Source organism: Lathamus discolor, chromosome 5 (genome assembly GCF_037157495.1).
Source record: "Lathamus discolor isolate bLatDis1 chromosome 5, bLatDis1.hap1, whole genome shotgun sequence".
Lineage (NCBI taxonomy): Eukaryota > Metazoa > Chordata > Aves > Psittaciformes > Psittacidae > Lathamus > Lathamus discolor.
Window position 1 is genome coordinate 20,173,517 of NC_088888.1, and position 25,737 is coordinate 20,199,253.

At 38.4% G+C, this 25,737-nt stretch overlaps 2 protein-coding genes across 3 annotated transcripts in view; both read right to left on the minus strand.

The window, feature by feature from the left end:
- BTBD9 (BTB domain containing 9) overlaps positions 1-10,790 on the minus strand; it is a 131,169-nt gene extending 120,379 nt beyond the window's left edge. The window contains exons 1-5 of one of the 2 annotated variants that reach the window (XM_065680021.1): positions 10,734-10,790; positions 8,343-8,506; positions 3,186-3,396; positions 1,738-2,101; positions 439-703 (exon numbers count right to left, since the gene is read on the minus strand). In XM_065680021.1, coding sequence (XP_065536093.1) covers positions 439-703; positions 1,738-2,101; positions 3,186-3,396; positions 8,343-8,424 — 922 coding nt within the window. In that variant the 5' untranslated portion in view covers positions 8,425-8,506; positions 10,734-10,790. Of the gene's footprint in view, positions 1-438; positions 704-1,737; positions 2,102-3,185; positions 3,398-8,342; positions 8,507-10,733 lie in introns of those variants that run through there. The other variant, XM_065680022.1, reaches the window with a different exon arrangement.
- A 1,899-nt stretch (positions 10,791-12,689) lies between these two features.
- GLO1 (glyoxalase I) lies at positions 12,690-21,202 on the minus strand. The gene is made up of 6 exons (XM_065680023.1): positions 21,076-21,202; positions 20,155-20,237; positions 18,780-18,920; positions 17,980-18,047; positions 16,233-16,322; positions 12,690-13,902 (listed from the first exon to the last, which is right to left on the minus strand). Exons 1-6 carry the CDS (start codon positions 21,154-21,156, stop codon positions 13,814-13,816), a joined length of 552 nt encoding a protein of 183 aa, XP_065536095.1. The 5' UTR covers positions 21,157-21,202; the 3' UTR covers positions 12,690-13,813.
- Positions 21,203-25,737: the final 4,535 nt, after the last annotated feature.

Below are 25,737 nucleotides of genomic sequence, written 5' to 3' on the forward strand. Positions count from 1 at the left end.
ACTGAGGCTACAGTGCAAACTCTCACAGAACATTTAGCTTTATTCTTTGCTGTGAGGCAAACACTCTTCATAAATCACACAACAAACAATAGACAACAAACTAACAGTATCTTTCTAAATCTCGGTGTTAGATATTCTTGTTGAATTAACAAGAGAGCACAGACAAAAGGCTTTTCACACTTTTTAGGCTTCCATTAGTACAGTTTTGGAAGACTTGTTTATACTATTTGAGCAAATATGAAGAAGAATATGTTGGCTGATACCGAGGAATAGAAATTGCAAGAATGGTACATAACAAGGTATTTCATTATGTAAGCCTTTTAAAACATGTAATAATAGACAAAAACTCAAAGCACGAATTGAACACATTCTCCATAGAACTATAGCCACTAAATGAGAAAAAAAAACTACCAAACACACAAAAACCCTAACACTCACTTAACATGCCCCTGTAGTTGAGGTCCATGTCCCGACTCTCTGAACGAATCTTAATGGCATCTAGGATGGCATCAGGTGACAACAATCCAGAAGGTCTTACAACATTTAGTAGTTCTGTTAAGCTCATTAGTGGTAAACGTACTGCTTGCATGATTTCAGCATGGTTTTCCTTGGGGTTATGTTTACACCAATTCATCAAAGCTTGGAAAATGTCCTTCTCAGGAGCTGCAAATGAATCCCTCAGTACAATACTTAAAAGAGCAGCCTGGAAAAGAAAAACAAAACAAAAAAAACCCAAACAAAAATAAAATCTATTTTAGAAAAGGAAATTAAAATAGGAAAAAATTAATGGGTATATTAACTTGTAGCTATTAAAAATAATCTCCAATGGAGTGACCACCTGAAACTGTAGCTTGTTTTAGTTACGTATGCAAGAATAAACTGGATCTATCCTGTAAATAATAGGTAATATTACAAAACCACAAAGAGAAATAAGTCAGAATTGAAATGTGGAAAACTATTCAAATCAATGTAATTCCAGTTGCTATTTCAAATTTACTTTGGAACATAAGAAGTGATCTGGAGATCTGATAGTATAGTTCAAAGCATTCCTTTAAAATTATAGTGGTATAACAACACTGATGGGAACAATGAAGTGTGGCTTGGAATCACCTTTTTAAACCACTTCAAATTACTTGGGTTTCCCTCCCTCCCCTGACATTCCCCTCTTTTATTACCAACTGAGAATCACCAGGTGAAAACTTCAGTGGTTCTTATTCATGCAGAAAACCCACTGACTGCAAAATGGGAACAAAAAGAATCGAACTGCTGCTTGATTTTCACTTAGTTAGCAGAATAATTAGGAGTTTGCCTAAAAAAAGGATAAATCTCATATATACCAAGACTGGCTATACCAAAGATGTCAAAATATGTACTTCCTGATGACTAATGTTTGCTAATTTATCACTAATATGCTCTCAGAACTCAGATTTAACAAGCTGCATGTGGCAAGATTAGATTGCCTGCTCCCACCCTGGTAGAATACTCCATCAGATTTACTATATTTAGCTAAAGTGACTGGTCAAAATTAAATACCTAAAAAATTCAGAGTGGATCACCAGGATTTTAAGTTAAGCTTGGCTTGAACATTTCTAACTGTCACAGTTTCACTAGTTTAAAATGAGACCTGATAACTAACATACAAACTTGTACTTGGTGCCCCCATTAGTATTTTGTCATGAAGTGGTACACATATCAAAGTACATTCCTAGGGAAAAAAGTGCAAACAGAAAGATGTACCTTAGAAAGTGACAAGAAGCCTTCACTGGAGAGCACCTCTTGGGCATTTCTATCCATGAACATACAGCACATACAAGTTAATTTGGGAAGGGAATAAAGACTGGCAACATCAAATGTCATACAGACATTCTGAATATTAAGTATTGTGCAAAGATACTCAGACGTTGAATCCTCCAGTTCTGGGAACCCGTATTTATGTGCTAGGCTGAGGAAGTCAAGAAGAACCTCTTCCTTCTCATCTCGTAGTGTAGCACGACCAGTGTAAATATATTTCAACAGCATGGTAAATGCTTCTGCGGTGGTGTCCTGAAGAGGAATTTCAGCTTCGGGCTGAGATTCTCTCATTCCACCATACAATAATGCTCTATAAGGAAGACAAAATTTGAGGAATTTATATCCTGATATAAACCAGGCAAAAAGTAGAAAGAGAAAGGATTAAATTACTATTTACAGCAAGAGCAATACAAAGAGGATACAGTTTAAGAACTTACAAAATAAAACCCTTTATATTTGGCATTTGAAGTACAGCTCTGCTCTGAAAGCAGCTGCAGAATAATATTCTAACGCATCATGTTTTCATCCTACACAATTGCTCTATCTCCACTTTGAACAATAGCCTGCAAAGCAGAAATTGAGATATGATTCTCATGCTTTTCTTTTTTTTTAAAAATATGGTGCTATCAGCAAGAAAGAAAACAAAAAAGGATTTTTTCACAAAGCAAATGAAACAATTTGTTGGCCACTCTAACAGCAGTGGCAGAATAGCAAATCTCAGGATTCTTGATCATCTGTTCCTTAACTCTAAACCTAGCACACGGCAACTGATGAAATCCTGAATCTTGAGAAAAATCAAAGTACTCACAATGATTTTTTAAAATATGATGGACAGGTTGAACACAATTTGTATTCACAATTTAATTATTAGCTTATCCCTCTGACAAAAATAACTGGAAGAATATTATCACAAAGTTCTATTAATTAAATTTAGAATGGAAAATGCCCATCTGTTAAAAAGGTGGATTAGTATTATTCTTAGTTTTATAATATATATTCTAACCCATATTGGCCAGACATCTTTTAATATTTAATTCCAACACATCAAAATTACACTTTCTAATTGAGCATATTCCACAGAAGCACACTATCCATACTCTGGAAAAAATCAAAACAATTTTACAGCAGAACTTTTCTGTTCTGAAGTTCTTTTTCTCTTGAACCTGTGAAAATACCTTCAAAATCCAATTTAATGAAGGTCAAAAGAATAACATTGTGACATGGTATTTATCTTTTTATATTTGGACACAATGATTTGATGTGCTGGGAAACATTCGCACATAAAAGGTCACATTCAATGGACAGACGATTACTCTGAAAAGTTCATAGAGAAATAATGTTTATCTTATCTGCATGAAAATTTCCTGTGAGCCTGACACAAAGCTATACTTCACCTGAAATAATGGCACCTAGCAGCCAGGATCACTCTGTGTGCTGGAAAACGTTTCTTTTCTACAATAAAGGTAACGTCACTGTATTCTTCCCCATTCATTAGAGCACCAATATGCTCTGACAGAATGTGAACATGGTCAATCTCACCCACAGCTGTGTAAGGACGAAGGGGATGGCTGTTACTCATCTTGGAGGGATGGTGATATTGGTAGCCTACAGGGAAAAAGAAAATAACCAGCACAAATATTAAAAAATTGCTAAGATCAAGCTGTGATTACGAAAAAAGCGACTGTGCAAGTTACCATATATAACAAGAAAAATTAATCCAAGAGACTTTCTATGAAGGTTCATTTACAACAGGACTCAATGCAGCTTGCATCAAACAATTCTAGCCAGCAGAAAAAAAAATAAAATTAGAGAACTCCATCACCCAGTTGTTCTGTAAATTCATTTATTTAAAGTAAAAATCTTTCAACAAAAGGAATTAAACAACTGAAGTTACCATTAGAAAGCAATTTTGTCTGAATTAAAATGCACACAAATTATAAGGAAATAAATAATTTGACCAATTAAGTACAGTCTTAACCCCCAAGTCTCTACTAAAATCAGTAATGAGTAAAAACATCAATGTTTTTGCAGAATTCCAATCAGCTGTCCAGAACTGGGAGAAAATAAACAATCAGAATAACTTGTAATAAATAACAGACAAAGAGCAAAGCTTTGAAATACACAGTTCAGTTTTCTTATCCTTTCCACTCAGTTTCCTTGATGCCTTCTTGTTCCCTAATACCCTCTCAGTCACAAAAGCAGGAGTCTGCACATTGATGTACAATATACATGCGTTAGTCATACCTCCTATGGAATTATTTTCTTATTTCTTACTTCACAAGAGGTTTTAGTTTTCTTGGGTTTGGCTTACTTCAGCAACAGAGGCTTTCTGAAGCCTCAGTGGCAAGAGCATCCATAGGGAAGTTTCAGTTTATACTGCTACACTTTGGTTTGTTTTTAAATAAAAAGAGGCTGTTTCAGGTCATGACCATCCATATTTTCAGTGACACCTGTGCCCCAATGATTAGCCACTTTTCAAAACAGGCACATACTTAGTGCTGAAGAACCATGGTGTACCACAAGAAGCAGGAAAATGAGGAGGTCATACCCTGCATGTGGTTAATACATTAATCTTTCAAATGACAATCTTTCATGACATGAACACATACGTAAGTTACACTTAAAAAGTATCTTAAGAAAACATGCATCTGTTTCCAGTTATTTCTACTTCACCAAGGAAAAGAAAATGTACATGGGGTGAAAGTATTATTTCCACTTGTGTAGGACCTGGAAACAACCCAAAATCAAGATACTGTAGAAACACAGTCCCAAAGAACTTTAAACTAAACTAGAAAAAGTGACAGAAATAGAATGTAAGATTTGAGAAAAATGCAGCTTACTAAATTGGCAATACAAATCGCAGCACAACGGGGAACAAAAATGCAGCTTTCCTCAGGCTCTCTCCCATGATTGATTTAGAAGCTGTGTGCCCATGTAGCCACTATAGCATGGAACCAGCAATACTGGCCAAGATACTGGAGGCAGCCTAACCATGGGAACACAGAACACTGTAAAGGCATTCTTCTATCCTGACACATGTGTTAATGACAGCACATTAATTTTTATGGGTTTTCATAATAACAGACTGCTTCTTCTATTTGCACTGGTTAATTTACAATTAGCTAAGTCAACTCTGCAACAAACACATTTATGCAACATACATCCTAATATCTACTTTATAACAAGAAAGATTAACTTAACTCACATCAGTCCTATTTATACTAGCAATAATATTTATCACAACATAATTATTTGAGCCTTTATAGACAATAGTAAAATTCAAATGCCCTCAAAATACAAAACGTTTTATCATCCCAAAGGAGGAAACAAAAGGATGTATTTGCTACTCAGCTGCAAATCTCAACCCGTGATACTCCTTCCAGACTTCGGTACCTTACAAGTTTGTAATTGCTGTTGCTGATCTTCATTCACAATAGCAAGGCAACCCGACCGCATGCAAGTTACATGCACATTACCAAGCAACTCCGTATTACTTCTTCTGCTAGTTCTGATTTTTATTAATTAGGGAAGTTTACTTATGATACCTCATACCTGTAAAAGTACAGGCACATTTAGGCTTTAAAACCTATTTTTAATTCAATTTTTTCTACATTCTACTTGTTTGTTTCCTTCATCCATTCTCACCTTTAAAAGATAGGAACAGTTACTGTCTACATAAAACTGACAGACTATTTCAATGCTAAAGATAAAGGAATGACATCAGCTGCACACTTTGCTTCCAGTAGCTGTGGATGTTGTCATGTCCCAATAGGGTGAAAAGTTCAAGGGAAAATTGTTTCCATTTCAGGTAAATAAATAAACAAAATCAAAAGAACACTTCCTTCTCCCTCTCTAAGCAAGAAGCCGTGTACAGGAGAGGGCAAAGCCTGAACTGGTGACATGTGCTAACAAGTCAATGACACCAGTCCTTTTTGACCGACACAGACACCATCAAGACCTTGAATGACAGCAAACAATGGAAGTAGAAGTTCAGAAATCCCTGTGTTTAAGATGCAAGACAAATTTGTTTCAATATCTAATGCTCTTCAAATTGCTGGTACAATGTACTATTCTAAATTGTCAGCTTCAAACACAAACATGCTGAACACTGGGAATACAGGACAGCTAAAAGCTGCTGGCTGAAGAGCCTTTCATATGCTTGAATGACATGAAGTGCTGGAAACCAGCGACTTCATGAAACCATGAACATACCTTACATGCTTTCTATGAACAACACTAGCACTGTAGTACTAATACACTGTAATACTGTGGGCAACTACTGAAGAAGCTTTCAAACCCATTTACTTGTTCAGTACTACATATTTCCAATGCAAGTTTTGTCTGTATTGTGGATTTTCCATACAAAGCAGCCCAGTGAAAGCAGTGACACCTTCAAAATATAGAACCAAATAACATGACTTCAGATCTTTCTAGGCTGGAATCATTAATGGTATGAATTCAGACAACCCACGAAGTGATCTACACAGTTTTTGTTTGAGGAAGTAAAAAGTAATTTACTGCTTTAGCTGTGGCAAGTTGCTATGAGTTCACAACTTCCCTGAATAGCTAAACATGTATTTTTCTAATTGCAACTCAAACTATTACTTATCATAAAAAAGACATCTTCTATCAGCAAAGGACATCACCTTTCAGGGAATACAGGTGTTTATTCTTCCTGGCAAAGAACACTAAACCACATTCAGAATAAAAGACCAGGCCATTTACGAGCCTCTTGCCAGCACCATAACCTATTTCCAAGAGGTGTTCAGAGCTAATTAACTGCTTCAGGAGTCACCTGCTGCAGCTTTGCTCATGACACAGAAATAAATAAAACAGTCTTCTCAGTGAGTCTGAAGCACCATTAAAGCTGCAACAAACTCAAAAGGCATCTGTTAAGTCAGAAGGCCTACAGATCACTTCTAAGAACACACTGGAAGACACGCTTCTTGGTGGCCATCTTCAACACTGAGCATGTGAAAAACATGGCCTGGTATTTATTACATAAAGTAATATGTAATATTACACAATGTGTCATGGCTTCGAAAACAACCACAAATCCCCCCCTGCCCCAGTTTTCAGACTGCTATATTTCTTTTTAGTAAGTAATCTGTAACATGTTACGGTGTATAAAAACATGATCTAGAAAATGCAGCAACAACAGCAAAACCTCAATGACATCTTCACTAAGCAACTCTCAAACCAAACCTGCAATAAATGTCAGCACTCAGTCACTTCATCCTTCCCACTTCTGGGCTATCACTAAAGACTCCTCTGAAAAGCAGTGCTGCTTTAATGAAACATGGAAGAGTTGTTTTTATACCAGGTGCAGAAAAAAGAATTTAAGAAATTGTTCATGAATAATTTGTTGTGGTTTTTTTTTTCCATATAAACTGAGTGAAAAATGTTTACATAACTGATAAGCCAATTGAAACTTTAGAAATAAATGCAAGTAAACAGACTGCTAGAATTAAAAACTTTATGATTTCATACTCTCGAAAGACTTAATTACTTCATCATCTAGCTTGTACTTTGCAAGATAATACAGATTCTTTTACATGGCTATTTTATCTAGAAATAGGAATTTGTCATCAGTTGATTTGGGGGATTTGAGTAGTATTTCCATTATTTTGCAATTCATTCCTTCATATAATATTTTGCTTCAAATAAATTTCAGCAAAATACTACTTTAATTTCTATTACCATATATTTGAACATGGTAAATGTGACAGTAAAGCTACTGTACAAACTTACCATTGTTTCAAATAATATGGGGGGGTTTGATTTTTGGGTTTTGTACTGGACATACACAGCTTTTTATAAAAACATATTCTGTGCTCAGTTCTGGTACAATAAGCTGACATATTACAAAACAGGAATTTTTAGTAAACATTTCAACATACACAAGAGTATAACCCAAGTAAACACTTTGATTTTGTTGTAACCCTCACTACAGAAGCTCTTTTGTACTTCTAAATAACAACAGCAAAGTTGACTATGAGTGAAAACTGTTACAGAAAAGGAAAAAAAAACCCATGTTCTGGCACTTATTATCTAATAAAAAAAAAAACACATTATCTGTGTAGTACAAATTTACAGACACAGAATATGAAAGATCAAGTAAATTAAATTCACAGAACTTTTTGGTCTCATCTCCAGCCCTTCTGTTGTGAAAGGATTAAAAGAAAAGCAGATGTTAACTCTCATTAACGATAAATAACCACACCATTCAATTACAGCATTCTAAACAATAATTTAGTATTAAAAATGTTTTCACTTAAAGCATACAGGAAGTTATGCACTGCTCATCTTCAAACACATTCCCATTACTTAAGTGCTATAGTGTTAATGTTTCACATTCTGCAGAGATATATCCCTCTGACAGCAGAGAAGGAATAAGTTTGGCTAGGTACAAAGAACAATATATTAACTGCAGCTTGTTTATTAACACATCCATAAAATAGGCATTAAGGCACTCAGTACAACCCAGTTAAACTGGCATACTACTAAACTCTCAAGTCAGAATTCTCAAGGAAATGCATTGGTCCACTCACCAGTAAAGCTGTCTGAAGATCTACAGTGGACATAGCCTGTAGGCAGATGGCCAGCTTCCTGAAAATTAGGATTCTTCGCCATGCTGAACAGACAGATTGAACAGCAAGCTCATAGAAACATGATTAAGTGACATCCAGCTGCACAGCAACAACTGTATCATTTCCTGAAACAATGCAGCAAATAATTACCATGAGAAACTGAGGGCATGTGAGCAAGATGCATACTTCCCAGTTAAAATTTTTGTGGAAATAAATTCTTAAAAAAAATTTCTCAATTCTATGGGAAAACTCCTCATAGCATTAAATGATAGCACTAGAATGTGTCTCTTTTGTTTTTTTTTTTTTTTTTAGCTGTCATCAGGGACTGTAGCAATAAGACAAAGGGGAATGGGTTTAAACTTAAACACAGGAAGTTCAGGTTAGATATGAGGAAGCTGTTCTTTATTGTGGGGGTGGTGAGGCACTGGAATGGGCTGCCCAAAGTAGTGGTAAATGCTCCATCCCTGGCAGTGTTCGTGGCCAGGTTGGACAGAGCCTTGGGTGACATGGCTTAGTGTGAGGTGTCTCTGCCCATGGCGGGGCAGGGGGAGGTTGTGGGTGTGTGTAACTAAATGATCTTAAGGTCCTTTCCAACCCAAACCATTCTGTGATTCTATGAATTATGATGATTCTATTTTTTAACCGCCAAAGAAGGTGGTAATGTACTGCCATTCATTTGTTCATTATAAGCCACAAAAAATTCATCCTGAAAATTTCTTACTACAGCATTAACGTTCTTGAGAACACCATTTTCCCACATCGATGTCCTAGTTAAACCATGTCGATACAAAGCACACCACACGCATTTTATTCCCTACTTTATTCCCAAAGTTCTCTTAAGTGTTCTTACCTAGCTAAATGATATGGGGATTTTGTCTGTGTTTTGGTTGTGGGGTTTTATTTAATGCAGTTGCAGATCTTTCTCCTGTGAAAGCTTTTAATTTTACAAACAAGAAAACAAAACTGTAGGGTGAGGAAATACAGGAATATGGAGGCTTTATTTGTTTAAATACATAGCTAACACAATGAGTCTCTCTCAACAACTACAAATTATCGTTACTCTTCCCATCATATACGCCAGCAGGAAAAATAAACTGTATTTAATTTACTAAATAGATGATACCTTCATCTATGAATTCTCTCCTAAAAGACAATCTAACCTTCTTTAAAGTATATATTTAAAGCAGCAATGGAGGAGAAGAAAGAAAAAATATTTTTAGGTAGTTTCATGCACTGGAGAGTAACCACATCCCAATCCAACAAAGAAGAGCGGTTTTTTTTTTGGAGAATAACATGTAATACGTAAATATTTGCTCGCACAAGTGATGTAGATTATCAAATTGATTTGTATTATCAAAATCTAATCAAAAGCCATTTATGAAAATATGTGTGGTTTTGGTTGGGTTTTTTTTTGGTGGGTTTTTTTTTTTTTATAAATGAGTTAATAGACCCCAACAGGACACTATACTTCAAGTGCCTGATTCAAGAGTTGCAATAGGAAACGTGCAAAATACACCTGCTTTGTGAGCAGGCTCAAACTGAATCTTAAAACACATACAGAATTAAGTGGTCCCAGCACCGGGCTTTGGGAGGGGTCTGTGTGCTAAACTGTAACAATAACACAAATGAAGAACACTGCTGGGCAAGCAAGATTATAGGCATACTGCTAACAAGTTAACATCGGTTGTTTGAGGGTTTTTTTAAGCCTGATAATATGATAGCTTCTTCAAAGTCAAAAGGAATTTCAGTGAATTACAGCAGTATGCAACTTGCAAGAGTAGTTAAGTACTAAGGCCCTGTGAAAATACCGTATGTACTACCAAAGCATCAAAATATTGACTATTAAAAACCCAAACAAAACAAAAAAAACCCAACAAAAAACCAAAACCCAAAACCACAAAACCCCAGCACACCACCAGAACGAGCAGGCAATGGGTGGGCAAGTAGGTCAAGCAGCCACATCGCCCCCTGGGCACAGAAGAGAGAGCGGCCGGGAGAGAGCGAAGCGCCCAAGGTCGCGCACAGGAAACCAGGGCCTGGGCCGCCTCGGCCCTAGATCCACGTCCAGATCGGAGAGGCGCACCCCCCGCCCAGCCGCCCCCTCCCTGGCCTCCACAGAAAACCATTTCAGGTGCGGCCCCGCCGCCGCCAGGAGAGCTCAGTTGCTCCCGGCAGCGCTTCCTCGGGCCGCTCGCTGGTCAACCTGCCCTGGCACGGTGGAAGCCACCGCCGGCTGCCCGCCGGCAAGCCGAGGGCCCAGAGCCCACGGCGGGGAAGCCACATGGCCCGCCCCACAAGGGCAGAGTGTAAACAACCCCCACACGCCAACCACGACCCTCCCCCAAAACTCACCAGCCCCGCCACCGACAAGGCCTCCACCCCCTACTCCGTCGCCGTCGCTACGCCAACCGGCGCGCTGACGTCACCTAGCAACAGCAGCCGTCCTCCTGCGTGCTGACGTTGACAGCACCCGCGGGAGCGGGTTCCGGTTGCTGCGCGCGCCCTCGGCAGTCTGCGGCGCTCACGAGCGCTCAGTGCCCGCTGTCCTTTTCCGGCCACAGAGCAGGAGCGACTGGGAGCAGAGCGGCGCCCGCCAGGCGGGGCTGCGCGGTCGGTGAGCCGGGAGAGCAGCCATGGCGGCGGCGCCCGCACAGCGTCTCCGCTCGAGGGGTGAAGTCGCGGTGCGCCCGCTTGGCTTCCGGGGGCTGTCAGCCGCATGTGTGCCTCGAGCAACAGCCTGTCTGGCGGGGGTCTTTAGCACCCTGTTCGGGGCTGAAGTACCCAGCCCTTCTCAAGCAGCCGCTGATGTTTCACCTTCCCCGCCTTCCCACCTGCTGTTGCTCGGCTACATTCAAAACGCACGTTTTCTTTGGTTAAGGGTAGCGGGGTGCTTGCCCGACTCTTGCCATTCCGTGGGTATTCTGCTGTCCTAAGTAATGGAACCTCTTAACTCGCTGTAAGGAGAACATGGGCTCCTCTCTGCGTGACCATTAGATTAATTTCTACTGTATTGTACATTGCTAAATTTAGGCTCTCCCAGTGGCAAAGCACTGCATGCTATATAATTTCACACTTTATTTGGCAGAAAAGTTACCTTGGAAGAAATAGCCTTGTCTGTGCTCAGTAAGAACACTGAAGAGTTTCAGAAGTTTTTACAGCTAAAATCTTTAACATCTGTTCCAGACTGAAAGAGTAATCAGAAAGTGTTTTTCTTTACTAGTTCATTGTTGGATTTTGTAACTGATAGTACCGGGGTTCATTAGTTCTCAATAGGGCAAGCAGCAGTAACTTTGAAAACAAAGTAACACCAGACAACCTAAACCCATAGCTTGCCCACTTCATAATACTGCTGTAATTAGTTTGTAGATGACAGTGGTTTTTTACTAGTTTCCTTCATCATCTATTACAATGGCTATGCTTAGCCAAGCACTTAATCCCAGGGACCATTCCAAGACTCAAAAACATGTTTAGAGCGCTTCTGGTACTAAGGAGAACCTTTGGCATAGCCTGCTTCCCCTTGTATAGTGATCCACTGACCTATGTATGTGCACCCTTTGACTTACTCATCGGAATTTCAGACTATGCTGGTTTTAATTACTGGATACCATACAATTGGGTCAGTAGCTTTTCCAGTCACACCTGTGCTTTTAAGTATAGTGAAACAATTCTCAATGGAACACTGGGTTGTTAAAGTATCACCAAGGCTTGTAAAAAATCTGAGATTTTCCTTGCCAACCCCTTGGTCATAAAGCTTTAGATGACACATGTACTGACTGAAATAAAACCCAATTTTAGACAACTTCATTTAGAGTATTCTCATTCCTTATTCCAATAAAGTACATAATTCACTCATATATAAATTTCACTCATTTTCTAAGAGTAAATATTTTTTATTAAGTTTCATTAATTACTTTTCGTGTGGAGCTCTAAAATTACTGAGTTCATATATGCTATCTTGCTCAGATGAGGCAGACAGAATTAAGGATTTTTCAGATGAGACAGCAACACTCAGCATTTAAGTCATTAACATCTGTGTTAGCATAGTAGGAATCAAATGCAGTACTTTCTACATTTCTGGTTTAATTTATAAGCCAGGGAATTACTGACTGTTATTAATTCTGCACATTACCATTAAGTTAATAAAGCATCCTGCTAAGGAAGTCACACAGTTATTTTTCACTACCATACTCCCAATTTATTCTTTTATAACCAGATTTCTTCTCAAGTAAGAATCCACAAAACAAACCAAACAACTTCTCAGTTATCTAGGATTCCAACAGCAAAGCAACAGGTCATACTGCTTTGAAGTGATTTTGTAGTTTTCACCAATGCTTTATTTGGAAGTGAATCGCAATGCCATTACATTAACTAGTCACATAACCTATTCAAGCCATAGTAAGACAGGCAAAGGGTTTTTTTTTTTCTTGAAGGAAAGAACAGGATTTCAAAACCTGATATGGCCTACATTGTTCATAACAGGAGGAACAGCATTAGTTAAAATACACTGTGCAACATACGTAAATGTTACATGTTTTCCTGCTGTTTACAGGTACCATTTCAGTAATCACCATTCCTTTTGAGAGGGCACTATTGGTAGGAAGCTGTTTTTTCAGACACTTTTTTCATCTCCTAATGCAGAATGTACCCAGCATTTAAATATAGCCCCAGACCTTCACTGAAGTAAAAATTATGAGCAAGTTCTGTCTAGCACTGGAAGAGACGAAGGAGCAGTAGACAAGAAGTTAGCAACTATGAGAGCTCTTATCTTGGCTGTCAAATCAGCAGCCAGAAGCTGTAAGACTGAATTTTTTCTGCTTATTTATTGCCTCCACAAAGTATCTTGTTCTAGGCAAGGCTGCTTAAGGCTGCTCCATAAAGAGTTCTGCCTGACATGATACAAGTAAGATAAGGACTTTCATAAACATACTAGTACTCGAGTCAAAGTTAGTCTGACATTTTATACTTCTACATTTTATATTCTACAATACAGTGCATGAAGCCTTCAGGATCTGTTGACTTCATTAAAAAAAAAAATATTCTGAAGGTGGATTTTTTTTTCTTCCTTGTTGAAGCTCATCAATAGCAACAAATGATTTTTTGTTTTCTTGTTAGTTTAAGGGTGTGAGAGACAGTGAATTTCTGGTCATGTATCTTTTGATAGGGCTTAGTGAAATATTAACATAATCAATATTCAAGAAGAGAATCTGTGTAAGAGCTTTTCCAAAAAAAATGGTTGAGTATTCATAATTGGGGACAAACCGAAGTGGTATCACAGGACAGGAAGAAAAGAATCCAAGTACAGCAAGGTCCCAGGGTAGTTTTAGGAGATTCTGAACACAACTGATTCCTCTCCATTAAATGAGATTTTCATAAACACTGCTACAGATTTTCTCCAGAGGACTGAGAGTCTCATATAATATACTTCATTAGAACTAAGTGAGAGTCACCATGTGATTGGGATTCAAAATTTCAATCCAGTAGCCATCAGGATCCTGAACAAATGCAAGTCCTTTCATTTTACCTGTTAGGGGGAAAAGAAAAAGGCAACAAGATGAAGTTAAGACTACAGGACTAGTTCTTAATGTCAAATATGACTACTTTGAAAAAATATTTTTTCCTTTTCTTTTTTCTCCTTTTGCATAAAAATTAGTTCGAATTTAGACAGCTAAGTCTGAAATCAGTTTTTAATCAGCAATAGATCTTTGTATGCTAAACTGTCAATCCACAAAGTCACTTTGAAATTCTACCTCTTATCGATTGCCCTTGTAAATATTCATCTTCTAAATAGCATTTTTGTTCTCCAGGATGTTTTGACATAATTTTCTTGAACTGGCTTTGCCAGTATAGAATCCTGTGTTCCTCTGCCCTGTTTCATCTCCCACCATCCCTGTATTCACACTGAAGTTCTGTTTCTGGTTTTTGTTTCTTCCCCCTCCCTCCCCAATGTGGCTTATAGTACACAGTTGCATCACTTCATAAAACAGAGAAACGCAGGACAGGCATGCTTTAAGTTTTACTGTTTGGAAAAAATATCACAGATTAAAACAAGGTCCCCAAAAACTGTTCTTCAACAGTAGATCAGGATAGCACAGCTTAAGATGTTATCTGAAAGTGTTAACCACACACTTTTAATTATGCTTGCTCTATTAGGCTATTTACTGTAACAGAACCAACCTAACTCTCAATATATTTTAACTACAAAAACTTCTGAGAACAGTAGATGTTTGATTCAGTAATTTGGGGAAAAAAAAAAAATTACATTAGGTCTCTTAGCCTGCTCCACAATGAGTGTGAATTCCCAAAGTTCTTCCTCCTTGGCATTTGCTGTTTTATTTCTTCGTATTAAAACACAGCTTTTGCTCTGAACGTCCGCCCGCCCCCCCCAGCCGCCTTAAGAGTTCTTTCCTGTGATTTATTCCATTCACATTGTAAGCTTCCCCTCCTATGTACTTAGAGCTGTGCATAAATACAGAATCAAAATCAGGATCTTTCGTGTCAACTTTCCCAGGGTTCAGAATGTGCTGAGCAAATTACAAAAGGGCTAAGAAACTTTAAAATGCTGGGAATATTAAGTTCAGCTCATATCAAGAAATCTGTATTCAAGTTTTCATCTATGCTTGTAACATTTGCTTCAGCTGAGAACACAGTGAATAAGATGAAAATTGCTTTACTTGTTTTTATTCCTCTAGCAAGGAATCTAGATCAATTCCAGTACCTGGGAACTGAAGCTTCATGTACTAATGCTACTTTCAATCTATAAGCAAAACAAAAACAAACGAGCCAAACAAACCCCATCACAACCCACCTTTACTACAGGCAAACATCTAGTTTCTATAACCAGAGAGAAGTATTTAAGATTTATGCATGCTGCTAAGTACTAGATGTCAATTTCGGAATACATCAGTCCTAAAACTCTCATAAGGTCTCTTCATGAAGGAGAATCCAGTTGAAAAATGCAAGACTTCTCACTACTAATTTCTGCATTTTAGGCTTTTGAAATAGACATTCTTTGTTTATGTACTCTCTAAACATTTGAGCTAAACATTATGCATTTTTTACTAAAAGTTGTACAAGTCAAATGTGATATAGGCTAATGAGGCTATTTCTATGAAAGCTGACAGAACAGTTAAAATGCTAATAGCTAGTAAGTGGCATTAAATAAATGTGGGGGATTGGCTTGTCAAAAAGGGTCACATAGATATGCTGCAGCTGGTGGAGCAGGAATGTGGTAACCACCACAATCAGCAGGTTTAAGACCAGGAGGAGGAGGGAACAGCAAATCATCACCAAGGACACAGCATCCTCGGAAAGTTACATTGTATCTAGCAAAATATGTGTGACCTAGTTAGAAACCATATAAATAGGTGTTAAGACTTGCAATAAACGAAGCTTGCTGTTAACTCATATTGAGTCGTCCAAGTCTTCCTTTCACGACAAATAAATATAGGCAGAAAAGTCAGGAATTACTCAATTTTAATGGTGGGAGTAATTACATCTTCCAAGTAATCTTATTTTCGAATGATAATTACCAAATAGATGTGATGTGTGAATATGGTCCATGGTAAAGTAAATTCTGTAGTAACTCTAGGCAGAAGTATAAACTATCAACTGTTTTACTGAAGGTCAGACTAGATGCAGAAGGCACATAGCTATACCTATCACAATTCTTACCAAGATGGATCTGTTGTCAGTTTTGCCCAGTGTGTAAGAGGGTGCCTAGCTAATTTGTTCTAGCACCTAAGAGTGACAACAACTGAAAATATATTACCCGGTTTTCAAGGGAGATCTTCTAGACATAATATATTAAAAACAAAGGAAAAAAATTTACTTCTATTTCTGATCAAGACTTACCATCATCTGGTTTCTTCACAAATTTCACTCCTAGTTCTTCAAACCTCTTACAAGCTTTACTGACATCAGGAACAGCAATTCCAATGTGTCCTGTGCAACAAGATAAGGAGAAGCTCACTGTAAGTGTTGCTGAATGTTCCAGGAAACAGTCTGCTCAGCAGTTCACCTTCTGCAAAAAGTTTACATGCTGTAGTTCACATAAGATATAGAAAACAAACATTGCTTCCAGAAAGAGAAGCACTTAGGATATTAACATTATACAACTTCAGAAAATTGTCTTTTTGATAATGCCTTTTAAAATAGGAACTTCAAAGTTCAAGTAGCTCATATTGTTTAGATGAGATTATCTAGAGTAGGAAAAAATAAGGCTCTCGATCACTGGTTTATCTGTATTTCCTTTCCCAAAGCATGACCACGTAACAGGATTTTGTTGTATTTGCTTAGTTCAACAGGACAAGGAGTCTAATGCTGTATTTGTAGAGACTAACACTATGCAAGGCCTAAGCTTACAAATCGATTCAGAAGCTTTAAATGTCAAGTGGCTAGATGGAGTACCAAACTTATTTCACAAGCCAGTGACCTTTCAAACACTCAAAATATCAAATTGAGCCATACAAATACTATCCTCACTGCTACAAGCAAATGGAATTCACCTCCCAGATTAAAATGGGTAACTAGTGGATTATAAAACAGAAATCCAAATGAAAATCAGTCTAAATACCATGATACTCTGACAGGAAAAGAGCAATTACTATTCTTCATTTTGTAGTTATTAGCATGGTTTGCTTGCCAAAGGATTAGATTCTTTATAAAAAGTGTAACTGTGACTTATTACTCTGAAACATATTTATCCATTTTCACAATCTTTCACAGCATGCACGCTGGAAGAAGAGACATAAAGGATGAGATGCAAGTCCCCTTCTTTCTTTGTGTTGGTGTGTTTTCTTTAAAGTAACCTACTAGTAGTCTTTTCATCCATGTCCTGGGTTCAGCAGTAGCAGTCATTTTTCTCCTTCTTAGTAGCTGCTGCACTGCTGTGGTTTTGACTTTCAACCTGGGAATGGCACTGATAACACCGATGGTTTTAGTTGTTGCCAAGTAATGTTTATTCTGACCAACGACTTTCTGAGTCTCATGCTCTGCCAGGGAGGAGGGGAAGCCGGGAGGAAGCAGAGACAGGACACCTGACCCAAACTAGCCAAAGGGGTATTCCATACCACAGCATGTCATGCCCAGGATGTAAAACTGGGGGCAGTTACCTAGAAGGGCTAGATCACTGCTCAGTCAGGCTGGGTATCGGTCGGCAGGTGGTAAGCGGTTGTATTCTCTCCCCTTGTTATTTCCCTTACCATTATTATTATTATTAGCGGTAGCAGTAGTGGTTTTGTGTTATACTTTAGTTACTCGACTGTTCTTATCTCAACCTGTGGGAGTTACATTCTTTTGACTCTCCTCCCCCTCCCTCTGGAAGCACGGGAAGGAAGGGGCGGGGGGAGTGAGTGAGCAGCTACATGATTCTGAGTTACTGGCTGGGCTTAAACCACAACACAAGCTTAGAATATTTTCTCTACAGTTCTCTTAAAAAAAAAAAAAATCAAAGCGAAAAGAAAAAAGCTACAGCATGCATAGAATTTATGCAATTCTAAAAATCATTTAAAGTTCCATTTTTCCCCAATGCACAAGAGAAAGAAACGTAATCACAATAAACCAAAGCTTAAAAACTACAAACACAAAACTAAAGACCTACCGAATCCTCGGGGATCTGAATTTCCATTGTGGTAAGACTGATTTTCATCATTTTCAGTACCCCAGTTGCTGTAAGAAGTAATTATTACACATTGAAGAAATGCATCAAAATTAACAAATCCTAAATGTTCAGTTTTCTCAGGATGGTAAGTTGTTTCTTCTAAGAAACCAGAGAATTTCAGCTCCTGGCTACATTCATTAAACTATCAAGAATTTCCTTGGTCACAGGTTCTAGGGATCCAGTTCTAATCTAGTCATGTTCACAGCCCTAATATTCAGGTTCTATACCTGAATGAGTCAGAAACTCTCCTGGGTCATTCAGAATAGAGAGAAGGTTGCACTGCATGAGTTAGTTTATCTGGCCATTGTTGGGGAACAAACAGTGAGGGCAAGTGGTCCTGAGGTTAAGCAAGACCGTGGAGTATTTGGGAGATTCTTCCTACACAATTACAATGATTAATAACATTAACCAAATTGTCCCCTTTATGGGAAGTATATGTTTTGGCTTAATAACTCTTTTGGTTAAATTTTGTAACTTCCCTACACAGATAGTATGCATACTCAAAACACAGCAAGCATTATCTCATATTTATGTACCACTCTTCACCCGGCAGTTTGAAAGAGCTCTGAAAAGGGAAAGATTAAGCTTGCCAAGTATCCAAGATCTCAGCATATGTTAAAGCAAAGATGTTTCCACAGTAATGATTGCATTTTTTTATTCACTCCAACAGGATTTACACTCATCCACTTCTGTTTAATCGCTGTTAGCTAAATGTTATCTCCCACTATATTAATACTTACTGTGTCAATTCAAGTGTAGCTTTTCTGGAGAAGGTCCAAGCTGTTCTCGCAGTTTTGTCTTTTGGAATATCATTTTTATCTTCATATCCCAGGAAGTAGAGTGAGAACTTCATAGTAGGAAAGTCAAATTTTTGAAGCAGTCTAAATAGCAAAAATATATGTTTAAATAGTGACTTAAAAAGGTAATCGGATAGCTTGCAAATAAACCAAGGTGTTTCCCCATGGAACAATTTTGCCATGGGTTTTTGGGTTTTTTTGTCTTTCTGACTGTAATCCACATCTTAAAATAGCTACATTTTTAACTATAAAACAGAAACAATCCAAAACCTACTATAAACCTATTAAAAATAATTAAAAAAAAATTTGACTCTTAAAAGCAAAACTAAATCTCAAAACCAACACTAAAACTCGTATCTTGAGGTTGCCACTGTTACTTGTCTGTATTTCTTCAGGAAGATCTTTGTTTTTTCCTTTAAAATACTACCAAGGAATAAAAATACTTACTTTGAAACTGACTGAGTCTCAGGAATGGACTTGCATCAGACAAAGTTTAAGAACACAGCAGGATTAAAACACAAACGTACCTTTAAATTTATTATTTCTACAATTTCAATAGCTAGGTATAATGATAAAATCCGTTTCACATGTGACAATTTTATAAACTAAAAAATACTTGTAAACATTTTTTATGTAGGATATTTAGCCAGAACAGGTACACATGCAAAATTAATCTAATTTATTTTTTAGCTTCATTTTTCTCACACATCGTCACTAAAGTGGAAACAGATTCTTTAATCTGGACTTATTTCAGGATGTTTAGAAATATGCTAAAGTTTTGATATGAAATAACTCATTTCAAATGTCAATACTGTGCAAAGAAGAGCCCAGCTTAAACATATCCGGCTACTGCAGGGCATCTGCCTCCCAACAGCCTTCTTCAAAAGACTGAGTTCAAACCTTGTCTCCAGCTTCCACTGCCTTACTGTCTTATGACCAGAGATGATCATAAACCACCTCTGAGAATAAGCATAAAACTTAATTCCAGGATTTACAGCAGTGATTGCAATTGTAAGCACTGTCATAAAAGTTAACAGTTAGCTGCAGGTTCAGTGAGGAGAAAGTAATTAAGTTATACACTGATAATTAGTGACCTATGTAAGAAATTTCTTGTCAAGGCCAGTATTACTTCATCTGAAGCTTAGGCATTAACTGTGTTATGCTCAGAGATTGCCAGACTGTCCAACTGAGCATGAGCTGATAGGCACCACTGTTTACATTGTGAGACCAATTAGTATAATTACATCAAAATAACAAAAACTTCTCAGAAGAACAGTAGGAAAACCCAAACTTATTGTGGCATGCAACTTTTACTCACGTCATTCCAAGAATTCTTGTATAAAAATCTAGTGACTTCTTAGGATCCTTTACTCTTAACATTGTTTGCTGGAATATAAAATCCTGGGGGAAAAAATATTTATTATTTATACATCAACCCGAATCTATTTATGGGCATTAACAAAAATGCCAGTTAATACTGAACCTAAAACTAGCAGGTTTAAAAGTAACAAGTAGAGTGCTACATTAGGTGTAAATAAAACCTTTTGTCCTTATACAGATTTTGTCTTGAAAAGATATGCCTTTGTAACACAATGCTTAAAACAAAACTACTAGTGGTATCACTCAATATATATTATCAGTGTTATAAAAAAAAAAGTGTAATTCTTTACTATTCTTTTATGGAGCTGTACTGCACATGAACCACTTTGTATGGGTGCACGGCTGGCACATGCATATTTGACATTGGGCCTCACTACAGACAGAGTAGTTAAATAAATGCTAAACTCCTGAACTCAGCATTCTTAGTGTATCATTGCACAGATCTTGAATTTCTGTCAAGCTTGATGGCAGTCTTGGCCTCAAAACCTGCCTGCAATTCTGTGAGGGTGTTTTCCTCAAGCCATAAGATAACTTTATGTACCAAGGGCTAACAAACTGGATGCAATGCAAATGGTAGCATAGCTAAAGAGATTTAAAACAAACAAACAAGACAGATGCAGAACACTTTAAATGCAATAACAAGGTATCCTAATAAGAAATGAAAATGTTGGGGTACGTTTTCAGTTGGGCCGGCAAGCCCCGGCCACCCCTTTCGCTCCCCCATACTGCCTCCCATCCACCGCACGTCCGCCGGGCAAAGAGCAGGGCAACAGGACAGACAGACATCGGCGGCACCGCCGCAAGGCCAGGCGCCGGCAGCCACGGGACGCTCTGATTCCCCCGGTCCCATTCACCCCACCTTCGTGCTGGCATCCGGCTCCGAGCAGGCGGCGTAGGCTGCCTCATCGCTGAGGCCACTGAACTCCGCCGGCGCCGCCATGTTGGAAGAGAAGCAAAAGGAGGAAATGGCTCTCTCGGAAAGGCGGTGCTTTGCTTCGCTCCGCTCCGCCCCGCCTGCATTTCATCGCTGCCAGGCGCGGATGTGTGCGGCGAGGTTTAGCACTGTCCGTTCGTTTCCGTAAGCGTCAAGTGGAGGGAGCCTCCCTGGCTGCGGAGCTGATTAGGTGGAGAGTGGCTTGAAACCATGTGTCGTCTCATGCTGACTTGACGAGGGGTACCTCCAGCTGCTGCTCGCAGGCTGAGGGTGCGGGACCAGCGCCTGCACAGGCGCCGGTATCGGGCCCAGCTCCGATGGAGAGAGGATTTGTGAATGCGTTGGTTGGAAACTCGGCCCGGCGCATACAGCCCCCCTTGTGCGCTCGTTTTGATGGCGCTTGCTATAAACAATTACTCGCTGTCTAAAGAATCTGAAAAATCAGAGAAAACTCTGCCAGAAAACCGGGATTGAACACGGGGTTGGGGGGAATAAATAAAAGTACACTTTCCTCTGATAATCGAGGCGAAACCGCCTCTGCAATGCATAATCCGGGATGCGTTTCTCGGTAACTTCCACGGGCGCATTTAAAACCAGCCCCGCCAAGAGGATTCACAGCACCGGGCTGCTCTGAGCTCTTCCCTGCCCGTCACGGCCAGCGAGCCGAGTCCGCTGGGAAGAGGCCTCGAGCGGGGCACCCGGCCCAGCGCCGGCACCTCCTGGGGGCGGGACCCGCGAGCCCTGCCACGGCCGTTACGGGCTCCCGTTAACGGCATCCCCGCTAACGGTACCTCATCTGGCCAGCGCCCCGCGGTAGGCGCTGGACCGCATGCCCTGTCCTCTGAAGGGACAGCGGGGGGCGGCTATGCTGTTGGGGAGGTGCTTCCCTCTCCCCGAGTTGTGAGGCACAGCTCTAGCCAGGTCGGTGCCCCTCCCTGCCTCCGTATCTCTACCAAAGCAGAAGTGCCGGTTAAAGCACCTCGGCTTTTCAGAAGAGCCAGAAGTCAGTATCCCCGGTGCTCCATACTTAGAAATCTTCTGCTTTCCCTCCTGATCCTCCTTCTAAGACTTGTCCCGGAAACCCGACTTACTTTTCTTGCATATACAGGTCCTGGAGGCAAAGTTTAGGGCAGCCTGGAGGCACATCTGCTGTTATAACTGGGATAGATAGCCAGCTGGAGTTCATGCTGGTTTTTGGAAAGTGTGAAAACCTCGTATGAGCCACGAGGCATCTTGAGTACAGGTGTTTAGAGAGTCAAGGAGGATACCAGTATACAATGTAGTCTTTGGTTTTAATGAGAGTCTCACCTCTCTCACTTTGGACTTTAGGAGAAAGTGTCAGCTGCCAAGAGAACCAGTTAAAATGCAAGGAGATTAATAACCAACCTATTTCAGGTTGAATGTTGATGTGGAAAGTACCCCTGCCAACCTTAGAGATGACTAAGCCAGTCAGATAAACATGAAGGAAAAAAAAGGAATTAGTTAATTTAATTTTAAATATTCCCTGTTTTGTGACTTTGCTAAGGTGGTTTTTTTTTGGTTTTTTTTTTTGTTGTTGTTGTTGGGTTTTTTTCTTAGTATTTTTACTTCAAGAAAGAGATTAACATTTTCAGTAACAGGTGATTGCATGCCAGAGTTCAGAGAACCATGCTCACTTAATTATGGGCAAGAATAATTAGCTAATAGTGCAGCACCAACAGCCTTTTCATGTCTACCTCACTTCTTATTTTCTATATCCTGTATCAGGCAATAGCATCTAAGAGAGTATATAATGCAATTACACGGATAGTAGGCTGCCCTAAGGCTTCTTAAGAGCTACTTGGTAATTCTTGATGGTTGTTTTAATCCTCATGGTCTTAGTACTCTGAATAGAATAGTGATTTCTGTGCTTTTGTTTTAGCTGTTATCCTAGGTATGACCTTACTAGTATATCCCAATATTTGTTTTATAAAACGTTTCTCCCCTGTAACATCGCTGTGAAGCTGAACAAGCTACTTTTTGAGGAAAAATTAGACCTGAAGTAGGGACTTCAGGTATCGCTGTAGTGGTGATTACAATGCTTTAAGACTAGTCCTTCAATCCGTGTGTAGATTTGAGCACACTGAATAACACATTTAAGTTTAGATAGATAGATAGATAGATAGATAGATAGATAGATAGATAGATAGATAGATAGATAGACTTGAAAAATCTGGATTGTTGTAAATGGTTTTGGTTTGTTGTTTCGATTTTGTATTTCAGATTTCAAGATGGAGGGGGCACAAAAAAGATACGGAGAAAGTTTAAACACAGGAGAAGGGGCTAGGCCTACTCCCAGCGCAGAGAGTTTTATGCTAGAAGATACTACAGCCAAATCTCTTCGCCTTAGTCAAAACCTAGCAAGCTTTTCCTCTTCCCTAGACTCTTTTTCTGCTGCAAGCCGAAAGTTGTCTAGATTTTGCAGGAGCACTGGTGGATCTCTGTCCCTGCAAGAAATTTTAAAAGAAAAACAGGTTTAGTATTCAACTATAGGTCTTTAAATAAATTTCTGGCTCTTTTCTCAGATAACTAAATTCAGTTTGTATTTGTTGTTTCTTTTTTCTTTTTCTTTTTTTTTTTCCTTTCTTTTTTTGTTTATACTCAGTTATTTTATTAAATGATTTCTGGTAGAAAATGAGTCTTTGTTTCCAGTGTTTGTAGTATTTTAAGATTTTATTTTCTTTATACTCAGTTCTTTTATTAAATGATTTCTGGTAGAAAATGAGTCTTTGTTTCCAGTGTTTGTAATATTTTAAGATTTTATTTTCAAGTAAGAGAGGAAGGAAACAGAAGATATTAACTGAATAATTTACCCTGAAGTGAAGCTGTACCTAGCCTAGTTCCTGCAAATATTTACCCACTCTAGATGCTTTGGTTTTAAGTTGATGTTGCGACCTTTCTGGATTAGTATAATAAATTGAATTATTGATTGTGAAAAATAAAAATAGTTAACATTTCACACAAATAACTTAAAATCTAGTAGTAGTATATTTAATGTTTGCTTTTCTTTGACATACCCTCAGAATTGTCTTTACATTTCATAATAATTCTTAATAATTCTTATATTAATCTCTGAACATTTAGAATTTTTAAGAGCAGGGCAGTTATGTAGTCTACAAGACAAATTTTAGTGTTAGTTGCGAGTTAAGTAGCAGGTCACTCTTGTGGTCACTTTGTGTATTTTTAACTTGAAAGATGTGTTTAATGCTTTAGGCTCAATACAAAGAAGCAAGAGAAAATCGAAAGGCAAAAGTTGATGCTTCCTATAAATACATATTTGAAGTTCTCAGTATCAGGCTAGGTTTAGACTTAGAAACTGTGGAAGAAATGATTTTGGATGCCCCTTCGGTGAGTCTGTCCTGTATGTTTGTTGATATGCTTACGCAACATAAAGATGTTTTAAGTGTTGACAATCAACTAACATTTCCTTTTTTAACAGTTGCTAAATGGTATATAGTTTTACATCACCTTAACTTCATGTTTTGTAGTTTGTTGGTTTTTTTTTTCTGTCCTGTCACCAGGACCATCTGAAAACTTTTTATGGTTGGACATTTTCCAGTTTCCAGTTTTAGTTTATTCATAAAGAGTTTAGACTGCTGAGGCTGTGTCAACATTGTCCTTTAACAAATTCTCATTTAGTAAATTCCCAAATACATGTCATGTCTTTGACATCCATGATCAAAGTTTTACTCTTTAGAGCATTAGCCTGTCTGTGTATTCAGACAGTGAATGTTTGCAGCATGAGGACTGAAAGCTATTTGCAGAAGCGGTAGATATGGGAACAGCTCATGTCTTGCATCCTGTGTAAAATCATATAAGCCCAAAAGTTACTGTTCACTTTCTCTTCCTCTCAAGTTGGAGTGCTTTTTGTAGTAGTGAATCATTTTCTAATGTTTGTCATTGCACTTTCAGCAGTTTAACAATTTTTCTTTTCTGTATTTTGGGAGGATTTTTCCTGTACTTTTCTCAGTTTTAACCCTGTTATTCACTATTGCCTATTAACTAAAGTGAAATCGCAGCATGCATTTCTAGAGCTGTCTTGCTTTTAGTTCTTTTATTGTCATCTCAAAAGAGTAAGTTTAAATACTGTCACACTTGAGTGTCACTCATTTTCGTAACACCATTCATGTCTCCATACTAAAATTTCTAAGTGTGATGTTACTTGTCTTTTACAAATTCATCTTTTACGTTTAGGGGTAGAGTAGCAGTAGCAGGGTATATCAAGTCCTGCAAATCTGCTGTGTGTATTTCTAAGTCTCTTACGACTAGTTAACTTCCATTTGACACTTGAGACTTACAGATCTCTATTAGTGACAAAATATCCTTCAGTGTCTCTGCATTACTGGAGAGGACCATAAACATTAGAGTTATTAGGAGCTAGGCCACCTTTGTGAGCAAGATCAGTACTTGAAAGCAGTATTTGAAATACTATGTTGTTTTGTAACTCCTCACAATATTTGAGGATAAACATTACATGCCACTAAAACTTTTAACAGTGGAATGGTCAAATTACTTTTGCTTGTCTTAAAGGCACGTAAAAATATTTTGAGTAACAAGTATTCACTTTCT

What these genes read in the sequence shown, in the direction of transcription:
- GLO1 (XM_065680023.1), bottom strand. Translation starts at nt 21,156, where the DNA reads ATGGCGGCGCCGGCGGAGTTCAGTGGCCTCAGCGATGAGGCAGCCTAC. An exon ending in AGCCGGATGCCAGCACGAAG is followed by an intron (nt 20,238 to 21,075) that starts GTGGGGTGAATG and finishes TTTTTCCCCCAG; the next exon opens with GATTTTATATTCCAGCAAAC. An exon ending in ACAAGAATTCTTGGAATGAC is followed by an intron (nt 18,921 to 20,154) that starts GTGAGTAAAAGT and finishes TTTGCTATTTAG; the next exon opens with ACTGCTTCAAAAATTTGACT.